Source organism: Mastomys coucha, unplaced genomic scaffold, assembly GCF_008632895.1.
Source record: "Mastomys coucha isolate ucsf_1 unplaced genomic scaffold, UCSF_Mcou_1 pScaffold14, whole genome shotgun sequence".
Taxonomy (NCBI): Eukaryota; Metazoa; Chordata; class Mammalia; order Rodentia; family Muridae; genus Mastomys; species Mastomys coucha.
In genome coordinates this window covers 67,178,034-67,191,672 of record NW_022196896.1, presented here as the reverse complement: position 1 = coordinate 67,191,672, position 13,639 = coordinate 67,178,034, and the positions used below count along the sequence as shown (strand labels likewise).

The window sequence follows — 13,639 nt, the reverse complement described above, 5'->3', positions numbered from 1 at the left end:
GGTATAGAGAAAGAGATACCTTACAAAGAGAAATGTGTGCCCGCAGGCCAAAGCAGACCTCTAGGGGAATTACTGAATGTGTGAAGGCCTGAGTGAGAGTGTGTGGTTGACAGAAAAAGGCAAAGCTTCCCTTCTGATCCATGTGTAGAGAGTGTGTAGAGAAAAATGTCTGCTGTGGCCCCAGCCCCACCTTCAATGGGTATTCAAGGCCTGAAGACAGCTCCCCTACAGAGACTGTTCCTATCAAGATTAGCTAAACCTGCCTCTTTGTTCAGCTGTGTGCAATGACCCTGCCCCCACTCAACTGTCTAATAAAGTGATGTGCTACGGCATCTCCATCAGAGAGCCCAGTGCACCCAATCCCAGCTTTTCTACGGCAACTCCATCAGAGAGCCCAGTGCACCCAATCCCAGCTTTTCTAGGGCATCTCCATCAGAGAGCCCAGTGCACCCAATCCCAGCTTTTCTGTCCACATGTCTCTTGTGTGTCTTTTCCTCATTCCGTTGCTGGTCCAGTCAGGTCCACCTTCGGAGCCTGGCTCAATGTGACAGACCTTCGTCCACATCCATTGTCACATTGAAGACAGAGCAACCATAGCACATGAGCAAAGAATGTGAAGTTCTTTGCTCACGCCTTCAGTTCCTTCTCGCTATAGAACCATCTACATTAGGGTGCTGTGGTGGTATTAAGCTGTAATCCTAGCACTTGGGAGGCTGAGGCACCAGGGTAGTGAAACTTGTTTCCGATCCCTATCTGCTCCATTCACTGTATTCTACAAGGCTGGGTGGGAGTGGGGGCTTTGTAACTAACTCACGTGGGCATAAGGGTTTCCAAATGTCTAGAAACTGCATGCATGCAAAGCACCTATACTCTCCGGTGGGCGCCTTGCCTTGGCTGTGAGGGGATAGCTGTGGACCGTGCTCTTTCGCAGGGTAGAGCCTCCTTATGTTCAGTTTTTAAATGTATTGAGATTTGACTGTGGGTGTTTATAATGCTTTCAACAACTCAAAGTTGATTTCTAAAACTCCGCCTATGGGCGCCATTCAGCAAAGAAGAGGGTCACACTGGCAGTTGGCTATCCAGTGATCCTGGTGAGATAGAGTGCATGGGAACAAGGCTGTCACACCGACCACATCTTTGAAACAGCCTCTCTTCCAAATCTGTTTCTCACTTTGTGGAGGGGGCAGAGCCGAGCTTAGAAGGATTTAGAAACCTTCTGCCACGCCTTTTTCTAGATCCTCCCAAGGCGCTGTTGAGAATCTACTTCCATAAAGGGGTATTCCTTCTATGCCGTCAGGAGGGTGTGCCTAAGTGTGGGACAGCAGAGACCAGGACAGTGCACCGAGTGTGGATGTGGTTGTATTTTCCCTTGACCCCTTCTGGGCTCTTTGTTCTGTATTTAGTGCTTTAAGTAGGATATGTCACAGGGATTTTCTTTTCTGGCCTTTTTAAATTTTGTGCTCTGTGCATATCTGTATGGGGATGTCTTTCCTTACTTTTGGAAAGTTTTCTTCTATGATTTTGTGAAAGACTTGGCTGTCATTGGCTTCTCCCTTGTTATGCCTGTACTCGAAAGGTTTGGTTTTCCATGGTGTCCCTCATTCCCCATGTGTTCCTTCCTCGTGTTTTAACTTCTTCCCCCCATATCTTTGGTTGTGTGCTGTGCTTCCTCTAGCTTCAAGTTCATATATTCTGTCTTCTCCTTGGTCTACTTGTGTTGCTTTCCAGAGAGCTTCTTATTGGGTTGCCATGCTTTTCCATCCCATCTTTGTTTCTGCTTTACCTCACTTTAATGTTTCTCTTTATTGAATTCAGTTTTCAAATCCTGGAGGCTCTGAGTTCACAATGGAGATTCTCATTGGAGGATATTGTAGAGGACTGGTTAGATTTGAGGTGGGACTTACTGTCTTCATTTTTCACACTGTTTGTGTTTTTGGAATGAGACCTGGGCATGCCAGTTTCTTTTATTGATTGTGTCTAGTGTGGACTTAACCGACTGGGCTGGGCCTTGAGGTTGGATATGGTGCCAGTGAGATGAAATTCGATTGACACAGGAGGCTGGGCTGGCATGCAAGATACGAGTGACCATCTCTTTACCCCTGCCACCCCCATTTGTTTTATTGATGTAAAGGCATTCTGAGCAGAGTGAGACAGAATCTTAAAGAACTTTTAGATTTGCATTTCCCTGATGGCTAAGGATGTCGAAGACCTTAAGAAATATTTATTGGCCAGTTGTGTTTCTTCTTTTGAAAACTGTCTATTGATTGACAGGATTTTTTTTTTTCGTTTGATTTCTGTAGTTCTTTATATATTCTAGACTTTAACCTCCTGCCTGAGGGACAGCTGATGGGAGACTGCCCATCCTGTAGGCTCTGTGTTCGTTTCACAGATAGCTTCTTCAGTCCACAGAAGCTTTTAAATTTCATGTCGTCTCACTTATGAGTGCTTAAAGATGTTTCTCATGCTGGTGGTGTGTTTTCAGGGGTTCTTGCCTCTGCCTCTATCACGAGACTCTCTCTAGTGTTTCAGGTCTTACAAAAGGTCTTTGATTCATGCTGAGTTGGTTTTGGTACAGCACATCTCTTAAGGGAATCATATCCTTTTGAGTTACCTCAGTGGGTCTCAACCTTGGGATAGCTGGCAATGTCTGTGGACATTTGGGGCTGTTGCTACCAGAGTCTGGTGATAGTATCTAGGGAGCAGAGGCAGGGGATGCTGAAAAATATCCCACAACATACAGGGCATCAAAGAAAGATTAAGTGTGCAATGCCTGTTGCTCTGACACTGAGACACTCTGGGTTAGATTTGTGAGTTACGGTGAAAAAGAAGCAAAGCCCAGAGACTTTAGCCCCATCTCGGCCACTGTTCTTATAAATCATTTTCCTTTTTAAAATTTAAATTTATTTTGTCAGTGTAACCTCAACTCCATGGCTTGGGTCATGTGGCCCAGGTGAGAGGCAAGCACTCTATCACTGAGCTACAGCCCCAGTCCTGAGCTAGGACTCAGTTATTTTAACTGATATATAAAAACATAAAGTTGTACCTGTCTGTGGGGTACCATGGGATATGATATGTGCGTAGGGAGAGTAATATTTAAGTCAGGTTAGAGGCATCTGCCTCCAAAACCTTTACCATCTCCTTATGATGAAGACATTTAAGGTCTTTCTATCCAAGGCACACTATTGTTCTGTAGTCACCCTGTGGTGTTATAGTACCCCAGGACCTCTTGCTTCTAGCTGACAGTGAATTAGAACCTATCCAGCAGTCTTGCTTCATCCCAAGCCCTCCTCTCTCCAGACTTTGCTAACCCCACTCTTCCCCAGGCTCTCTGCCCCTCAGCCCTCCTGTAGGTGAATGGGGGCATCCTCATTTGGAAACAGATGGAAGGCTAGGGAAAATAGAACTTGAACAACCTATCTTTCTATTTATTTGCTTGTTTTTGTACAGTGAGCCCATATCCTTCTTGGGTCTGTCAAGCATGTGAATGTCACAAAACTGAGGGTACTCATCGGTATGAGATGCCCTTCCGCTGTTCCCTGGGAGTATCCCAAAGCTTCTAAGACCCACATTGAATCTGTGTTAGCAATACACAGCTCTGGAAATCCCACGGTGCAGGATTTGACAGAACCACCACACAGCCCTATTTACCCATGGAGGGAGGGAATTTCTACAAGTCCTTCCCTCACCACCTGTTACAGAGACATAAGACCTCCCTTACCTACATACATACTCCTAATTTTGATGGAACATTCTTTGTGTTCTCTGGGACAGAGCATGGATTAAGAAAACAGACTTCTGAAGCTTCCTGAAAAGCAGGCGGAAAGATTCCAGCCAGCCAGCAAGAGCTCTCTCTCCCTCAGGGGCTGGGGAGATAGCTCAGCAGGCTCAAACACTTGTTCTTGCTGAGAACCTGGGTTTGGTTTCCAGGACCCAGACTGTGGCTTACAACTGTCTGTAACTTCAGTTCTAAGGTATCCGATGTCTGTTTTTGACACCTACAGGCACCAGTCACCCATGTTGTGCCTAGACATATGCCAGGCAAAAACACATAAAAATAAAAGGGATATATCTTCTTAAACAAAGGGAGTTTCCTTCTTTCTGGGTCATTTCTCCAAGTGCTTTAATTAGTCTTCCTCTTAGCCATTTTTCTTCTTTTATATTTTACATAGTGTGAGTCCTGAAGTCTGGTTTTTGCGCCCCTTTGACAGATGGTAGGAAGAAGAGAGGCTTCATGCTCAGAGCCACTCGTGCTTCCCTTGGAGCACAGAGCTTCCCAGCCAGGCTGTGTCTTCATTGAAATAGAAGGACTTTCCTGGCCACAAAGACATGAGTCCTGGAAAGGCGTTGTCTTAGGGTTTTACTGCTGTAAATAGACACCGTGACCAAGGCAACTCTTATAAAAGACAACATTTAATTGGGGCTGGCTTACAGTTTCAGAGGTTCAGTCCATTATCATCAAGGTGAGAACGTGGCAGCATCCAGGCAGGTATGGTGCAGGCAGAGCTGAGAGTTTTACATCATCTGAAGGCTGCTATTAGAATACTGGCTTCCAGGTGGCTAGGCTGAGGGTTTGGTTTTATAGCCCATGCCCACAGTGACATACCTCCTCCAACAAGGCCACACCTCCTAATGGTGCCACTCCCTGGGCTAAGCATATACAAATCCTCACAGGTATGCTCTCTGAAAGATGAGGATGCGCAGTAGGGATGGAACGAAGACTAGGAATAAGGTGCGCTGTGAAAACTCCTAAGTCATCTGAGAGGCCACATTATGGGGCTTGGACCACGAGAAGGGAGAAAGCAGAAGGTGCTGCTGCTGACTCAGCCCCAGTCAGTGTCTACTGAAGGGCAACAGGTTGGGAGACAAGCTTAGCATAGCCAGAGCCAAGCACTAGTTAGTAGCCTTCCAGCTCACAGCCGCCTTTTGTGGACTAGGGCTGGATGGACAGGGGTGGTTCCAGATCCAAGCCATGCATTTAGTCTTCTCTTCTCTCGCTTCAAGGACTGTACCCTGGAGAACAGCTTCATAGGGGTTGTAACGTAGTCCTGATTGCTAGTCCTTTTCTTCCAGACATAAATTTATCAACATTTTAAAAACTTCATAGAAACCTTATTCTGTTAAATTCTTTAGATACTTTGAAATTCGCTGGATTAAAGCAAAAAAGGTTGTACTAGCAGGCTCTTAAAAAGTGGCTGGTTCCAGAGGGTTATATGTTTTTAGATCCTTTCCCATGGGAATTAAAAGACAAATTGATGCCTGTAAGGCAGCATAATGATGCAACAAATTAACATTATATTTCATAAGCTGCTTTAAATTTAACATACTTAAAATACATTGCTTCTGCAGAAAGTTCTGTATTTTCTTTAAATATAGTTCCCATGTAGAGTTAAGTAGCTTTCATCTGCTGCAAATGTTCATTAATGCATTTATGTTTCATAATATTTAGACATCTTTATTCTGGCATTTTCTTATTCCGGTACTTTCTGTTTTCTGCATGGTTAATCTATGGAGATTGAAGTTTGCATCAGTCTTATATAGGCGCACAGATGAGCTATAGAAAGACTTATCCTAGGAAGCCACCCTTGGAAGGCTCAGCCTGGAGCCAGCCGTTCATGGCCACATGGCAGGATGAGCCTCCCTTTGCTGGGCTTTTCTGTCAAGTCATATCTGACTGGTCAGTCTCCATGGAGGTAGGCAAGCTCTTACAGTAAACTCCCCAAGTCTAGGGTCAGAGAACCCACTAGGGCTTGTGTAGAGACGTGCTCTGTCCTGAGGACTTACACCCGTACGAAAGTGTTCCAAGGACACCGATGGAGGTGATTTGTTCATCATCAGCCTCCCCCTCCCCATACCCCTCAGCTCAGTCCTGCAGGGAAAGGGACACTGCCATCTCAGCACAGAAACGGCAGGGGCAGGGTGGGAGGCACAGGCCACTGTGGCTGACACCTGCATAATGTTCAGGTACGGTGAGCTCAGGTCGAAAGCATTAACTTTCAAAGATGTTTCCAAATGTGTGTCTACGAAGGAGAAGATTGCAACCTCTGTATTCTAAAGAGGGGCTTCTGTCTGTCACAATCTTCTACTCCTCATCTCCCCTCTGGCTGCTTCTGTCACTTACCCCTGGTTCATGTTCTATGCCCTTTGTTGAGGGGGTCACAGATGGGGCCGGTCCTACAGTCACTGAGGCAACGCACAGTACTCCACCACATCCAGCCTGGGAATTCTTGCTTAGGTAGCCCAACCAACTTTAGTAGTTAAAGCATAAACTATAACAGGCAGAACCAAAGGCCAGCATCCGTTCCAGGGCTTTTCCCAGGGCTATGAACAGCTGCTTTCTTTGGGCACGAGAGCTAACAGGAATACATGGCTACATTTTCATTTCTAACTTACTATACTCTTTATTAAGCACATGTGTGGGTGGATATATGTGAGTGTCTGTGTATGTAGTTTTATATGCATGTTCAAGTGCATATGCGTGTCTGCACATGTGTGTACATACATATTTATGTATGAGTGGATGTTCACATGTGTGTGAGTGCATGTGCACTTGTGCATGTAAGTATATGTGCATGTGTGTGAAGCCATTCACTTTGATTTTCTTGGCTTGAGACAGGGTTTCTCTTTTGTCCCGGGCTTACCACATAAACAAGGCTGGCTGGCTTGGTGGTCAGTATCTCCTCTCAAGTGCTGGACTTATGAATGTGTGTCACCATGCATGCATTCTTAAAAATGTGGGTTCTGGGGACTACATCAAGTCCTCATGCCTATGAGGCAAGTGCTTTCCTGACTGAGCAACTTCCTCATTTTGTTCTTTGTTTTGTTTGCTGTTGTTACTGTTGTTAGACAAGGCCCTGTATCTCTTCGGCTGGTCTTAAACTCGCTGTGCGGCAGAGTATAGCCTTGAATTTCTGATTCTTCAGCCTCAGCCTCTAGAGTACTGGGATTACAGGCTTGAGCCACCATGCCTGGTTTCATGTGGTGCTGGGGATCTGAACCCAGGGCATTGTGTATGCTCTGCACATGCCCCGCCAATCTATTCCCCACTACACCACACCCCAAGCCTTATTAAGCTAACTTGAAAAAGTGCACTTTACCTCCAACATCAGCTGGGTGAATTCTTCATTACTGAGGAATGAAGGCTTCCAGTCCTGCTGGATGTCACAGATTTCTGTTTGTGCTGAGACTTCTAAAAAACAAACAGAAACAGAAGAAAAATGTACATAAGGCTTCACATTCAGGGCACATCAGATCTGGAATTATTTTGTATAAATCTTTAATTAAAGAAAACAGGGGGCATGTTCTCCCTGATTTCCAGACTCTGAGGACTGTGGATATAACGGGCTGAACAACAGTTTTGATGTTGTCACAGCCTGTTAGGAAGCCGTGAAGAAGAGACCATCTCATTGTGAGCACAGGGAGAAGACAGACCACGGCCCAGACTCTCTAGGGGCAAAGCTAGAGCAGCTAGAACCAAGAAGTGTGGTGCCCGCTAGGGAAGGGAAGAAGACTGATCTGGTTGTGTCTTCTCAAGTTACACAGTTAAAGCAAAGTGAAAACACTCCAGGAATCTGGGATTCTAAAAATTCCAAGGGCTGAAGGTAGAGATAATAGAGAATGTAAGCTTCCTACCTATGTGTGTCATCCTGGGTTCTATTCACAGCACTTCCAAATAACAACAACAACTTCCAGAAATACCTTAGGCTTACAGTAAACAGGCCCAGTGTTTCAAGTTCAATTCCCATCCTCTCCATCATTCCTAAGCAACAACTGCTACAGAGATACTCATCATTATCATCGCTTAAAATCTTGTCTCCATGTGGTGCAGGCCTCACCGTGTTAGGGTGGTGCTGGACTTCCCTGTTATTATACCCTGAGCCCCTGAGTTGCTTTCAAGAACTGAATTTGTTTTTCTTAAAACTTTTGTGGTTTTTATTATTAATAGTTTACCTATTCTCTGTCATGATCATGACATTAGGCTATCACTCATGTTTGACAATTGAATAATCACTGGCCTATGTGGAACTCTTTAAATATCCTTTTTGCACTTAGAAATTGTGTTTTATTATTAAGTTACCTCAATATTACCATAGATACTGTAAATACGATACCATATCTATTTGTTTTTTCTTACTTATCCTCTACCTCTTTTTAAACTTTAGTTATTTATATAAATACACTGTTGCTATCTTCAGACATACCAGAAGAGGGCATTGGATCCCATTATAGATGGTTGTGAGCCATCATGTGGTTGCTGGGAATTGAACTCAGGACTTCTGGAAGAGCAGAAAGTGCTCTTGACCACTGAGCCATCTCTCCAGCTTCTATCCTCTATCTTAAACCGATATTTCCCCCACCCATGCTAAGAAAAATTTAAGAATATACCATTTATACCTCAGAGAATAAAACTAAATTTGTTGAACAACTTCCTAAAGGGAGCAAATCGCTCAGGCAGAGAAGCTGCCCATTGTACTCAGAATAGATTTCAAGACTTCCTTCCTAGCCTCCTTTACTTTAAGTGTTTGAACCCAGGCCCCATTCATGCCAGGCATGCACTGCCAATAAGCAACACTCAAAGCCCTATGCCTGTGATTTTGGCAATCTCTCTCATGGAGAGGGCAGAGAGAGTGAATCCTCTATTTGAACGGGTCTGAATGGATTCAGTGGTTACCCATGAAGAAAGAGGATGTGAAGCGCCAAGTTACACATGAGACCAGAACTTGACTCATCCCCTCATCACCTGTGTCCCTCAAGCTCTTCAGGGAAGAGTCTGGAAGGACACGTTGCTGTTATTGTTAGGCAGAACTGCACTGTCCAACATTTATTTTAACTGTCTGAGTTAGGGTTTCTATTGTTGTGATGAAACACCATCACCAAAAGTCAAGCTAGGGAGGAAAGGGTTAATTCAGCTCACATTTCCATACCACTGTTCACTATTGAAGGAAGTCAGGACAGGAACTCAAGCAGGGCAAGAACCTGGAGGCAGGAGCTGATGCAGAATCCAGGGAAGGGGCGCTGCTCACTGGCTTGTTCCTCATGACTTGCTCAGGCTGCTTTCTTATAGAATGCAGGACCACCAGCCCAGGGATGGCTCCACCCACAGTGGGCTGGCCACCACCTATCCATCACTAGTTAAGAAAATGCCCTCCACAAGCCAGCCTAAATATAGCTATCTCCTGAGAGGCTCTGACAGTACCTGACTAATACAGATGTAGAGGCTCACAGCCATCCATTGAACTGAGTACAGGGTCCCCAATGAAGGAGTTAGAGAAAGGACCAATGGAGCTGAGGGGTTTGCAGCCCCTTAGGATGAACAACAATATGAGCTAACTAGTATCCTCAGAGCTCCCAGGGTCTCGACCACCAACCAAGGACCACTCATGGAAGGGTCTGATTGTTCTGGCAGCATGTGTATAGTAGAGGATTGCAAATTCAATCATCAGTAGGAGGAGAGGACCTCAGCCCTGTGAAGGTTCTGTGCCCCAGTGTAGGGGAATGCCAGGGCCAATAAGTGGGAGAGGGTGGGGTGGCAGGCATGGGGAGGGGGGAGGCAACAGGGGTTTGTTTTTGTTGTTTTTGTTTGTTTCTTTGTTTTTTGGAGGGAAAACTGGGAAAGGAGAAATTTACATGTAAATAAAGAAAATATCTAATAATAAAAAAAAAGAAACAAAATGCCCTCCAGTCAGATCTCATGGAGGTGTTTTCTCAACTGAGGTTCCCTAAGTTAAGGGAGGGATCAGATCATTATGGGTTGTTCTATCCCTAGGTTCTTTAAGAAAGCAGGCTGAGTGAGCCATGAGCAGCAAGCCGGTAAGCAGTACCCCTCCACGGCCTCCGAATTAGCTCCAGGTTCCAGCCCTGCTTGAGTTCTTGTTCAGACGTCCTTCAGTGATGAACAATGCTGTGGAAGTGTAAAGCTTTTCTTGCCCGACTTGCTTCTCTGTGATAGTGTATCTTCATAGCAACAAACTCTAACCAGCGAAGTTCTTGCCTTATACAGAAACTCTAACCAGGGAAGTTCTTGCCTTATACAGAAACTCTAACCAGTGAAGTTGCCTTACAAGCACAAGGACTAGAGTTTTACCCTCAGGATTCACACACACACACACACACACACACACACACACACACACAATTGGGCATGGCAGTGGATGTTTGTAATCCATCCTCAGGGCTTATTGCTCAGCCTGCCTAGCTTACTTAACAAATTCCAGGCCACCGTGGGACTCTGTCTGTAAAAAAAGATGCAAAGAATCTGAATAGTGAGACCCGAGATTGTTCTCTGGCCTCTACATGATGCACACACATGCACACACACATGCATGCCTGCACACATGCTTAAGTGCATACAAAGACAAATTAGGACTCATTTTTTGAACTGGCATAAGCAGAGTCTAGCATACTTTTTGGGGAGCCACTCCCAAAGATTCTGGTATATCTATCCACGGAGTGGATTTATCCCAGCTCCTTAGGTGGTTCTCATGGGCAGCCAAGGCTGAGCAATGGTATGAGTGGATACACTAACTCAGAGCTACAGTGTAGCCATGACAGAAGACTGGTCCTGGGGCCCCAGGCATTACACCTTGGAGAGAAGAGTAGAAGGCAACTTAAGATCAGGGCTCCATAGACAGGCTGCTGGGTTTAAAGTCCATGCCTTCCTGGCTGTCGATTCAGGTTAATTAACCTCCCAAACTTCTACATCACAGGACTCTGAGTAAGGTGCTGTTGTGAAGTCCAGAGACACTGATAGGAAGGGTGGCTTTCTGGGAACCCTGCATGAGTGCAGAAAGAAACTCACCCTTCCACTCTGTTGCCTACACCTGTGGGGTTCATCTGTACTTGGGAGACAAGTAAAGTTGCTGTATTGTTTTTATTTTGCTTTGAGTCATATTTTGTTGTGGGCATCCCTTTTCTGCATGAAATTCACTATGGAGCTTTCCCCTTTCTTCCAAATAGGGGTTCTCAGAAACCTGTGTGAGTCTATAGATACTCTGACTGCATGTAGGTAGGTTGGGCAGGCAGTCAGGCCTCACCTTGTGAAAAGGCAAGGCTGGAGAGGCATTCCTGTTGTCAGGAGGCAGCGGTGCTGTGGATCTGGCTTTCCTGGGCTGATTAGAGAATTCGGTAACTCCACAGTGGACAGAGAGTAGCATAAATGTCAGGCCGATGAACTTGATCCCAGCTGCCCTATTTAACAGCTGTCCTGCTTCTGTGGCACTGACCTAGTTTGAGTAATTTGCACAAAATATCTTGGCAATCAAACCAACCTGCTATTTCACTTGGCTAAAATGTTACTTAGGAAATAGAAGCACTCTGATTAAATGATCAGGGTGATGGCTATTGCAATTCTGCTTGTGTGGTCTTCCCCAGTCTCTCTCTCTCTCTCTCTCTCTCTCTCTCTCTCTCTCTCTCCCCTCTTTCCCTCTCTCTTCATCTCTCTCTTTCTTTCTCTCTCTCCTATTTAAGATTTATTTATTTATTTTATGTATATGAGTACACTGTAGCTGTCTTCAGACACACCCGAAGAGGGCATCAGATCCTATTACAGATGGTTGTGAGCCACCATGTGGTTGTTGGGAATTGAACTCAGGGCCTCTGGAAGAGCAGTCAGTGCTCTTAACTGCTGTGCCATCTCTCCAGCCCTTCCCCAGACTCTTAACCAAAGCAATGAACACATTCTTTACCCTCTCTCATAGCATCTGCAAGATAAACGACAGTTTGTCACCCAGTTCATAAAGAAATAATGAAAGAACAACATGTAAAAAAAACCCTAAAATATAAGGACACTTTCCCACGTCCCCATGATGCTCTCTGCTGTGATGCCATCTTGTCGAGGAACATGTCCAGAGAAAAGCCATCTTAGAGGATTCTCAGAGCTATAATTACGTCCTCAGTGATTTGGACTTTCCTGATTTTATTGTTTGATGTTATAGTTGAGGCAAAAATGATCTCTGCTTTCAATTGTTGTCCTCTGGCTCTTTATTATTTATTTATTTTTGCCATTGTTGCTCTGGATACTGTTCAAAGTGAGTGGCACCGTAGGTGCACGATCTTTATACAGGGGTAAAAGCACTGGAGGGAGGACGGTCTGAGAAAGACATGCGTTCCTGGATGGTGTCACACAGTAACGTCAAGTGACAGGACAGTATCTGCCAGTGACAGGGGAGAAGGACCATGAGTGAACTGCATGATTCCAGCTGACTAAGATCCCCAAGGACACGCAGCTCTAAGTGTGCAGTCAGAACAGATGCCACATTTGGGGAAAGACAGAAAGGGGCAGGCCCTGGATGAGTTCCAGGGGTTTATGACAATGACGAACTCATGGCGAATGCCACCCGTGCAGGCTGTGGGCTTTCGAGGCGCCCCTCAGGCTGATAAAGCATTTTGGGGTATGATTGTCTTCTCCCCAGCCTGCTAGACATAGGGCTTTTGGGGCAGGTCTAGAGCCTTTGGAGGAAAACCCATGGGGGATGAGGGTGTGCGTCCTTGCTGATGACAGGCTCACGGGGATTGCCTGCCTGATAAACTCATCACCTGTAGGAGGATAGGGTGGGACAGAGATGGCAAGAAGCACAGCCTTTTACCGTTGTGTTTCTGCAAGAATCCGATGACCTTCTCCAGTACAGTGGTTTTGTCCATTTTCCGAGTGTTGCCTGGGAGCATGGAGCTAAGCTCTTTGATGAGAACATTGAACTGGTCCCGACGCTTCTTCTCAGACTTGTTTCGAGAGGCTCTGGAAATACACAAGACACAGGTAACTAGAACATTCCACCACAGGAAGGCTTTGCTATGCCCCAGAGGTGTCTTCTCTCTCGGAGTGTGTTCTACAGAGAGCACCAGATCAAAAAAGTCTCTTGTGGAGGTAATGTTGGCTACATCTCAGAGCTGAGTAATGGGGTAAGAAACATGTTTTGCTAGACTTTTGGCTACAGAGACAGACAGCATTAATAATAAGCAAGGTCTGACTCACATACAAAACCTTACATAGCTTAGCGCCATTGCCAGACACTGCCTCTAACTTTGTAGAGCTTTAAGTTCCAGGGAGAAAATTGCATGCTGGTTACCTAGATTTATCTTCAGAGCCCCTGGTGAGGCTCCAATCCTATTTCCTCCAGCCCAGAGCATCCAGCCTTATGCCACCCATGAGGTATGACGGGGGCTGTATTCACTGGCTGTGTTCCTGTACTCACTCATGCATATGTCCTGGCCCTTGCCCCAAGAACCATCATTCTGTGAGAGAGGTGACGATGTCTCAGTACAACCTGTGAGCTGTGCTGATCCAGGATGACATATGACAGACACGGATGCTGTCCTATTTGTCAAGCAGCTGTGAGCATGGGAAATAGAACGCTCACTATTCAGCACATCATGGGAGGAACTCAGAGGTACATCATGAAGTCTATGAAACCAGTATGCTACAGCCTGGTACTGTATGACCCCCAACTATATGACATTCTGGAAAAGGAGAGGCTACAGAAGTGGTAAAGCAACCATGGCTCACCATGGCTCATAGCAAGGGATGCATGGGCACAGCACAGAGAGTATTGAGGGCAGTGACATCACTGTGGCTGAGTCCAGCATGGCGGAACATAAGAAGAATGCCACATACTTCTGCCATATGCAGCACCAAGAGGGAACCATA

At 45.6% G+C, this 13,639-nt stretch overlaps 1 protein-coding gene across 2 annotated transcripts in view; it reads right to left on the bottom strand.

The window, feature by feature from the left end:
• Npas2 (neuronal PAS domain protein 2) overlaps window positions 1-13,639 on the bottom strand; it is a 185,537-nt gene that overhangs the window by 68,103 nt on the left and 103,795 nt on the right. For both annotated transcript variants that reach the window (XM_031367287.1, XM_031367288.1), the window contains exons 3-4: window positions 12,582-12,730; window positions 7,095-7,186 (exon numbers count right to left, since the gene is read on the bottom strand). In XM_031367287.1, coding sequence (XP_031223147.1) covers window positions 7,095-7,186; window positions 12,582-12,730 — 241 coding nt within the window. The remainder of the gene's footprint in view (window positions 1-7,094; window positions 7,187-12,581; window positions 12,731-13,639) is intronic.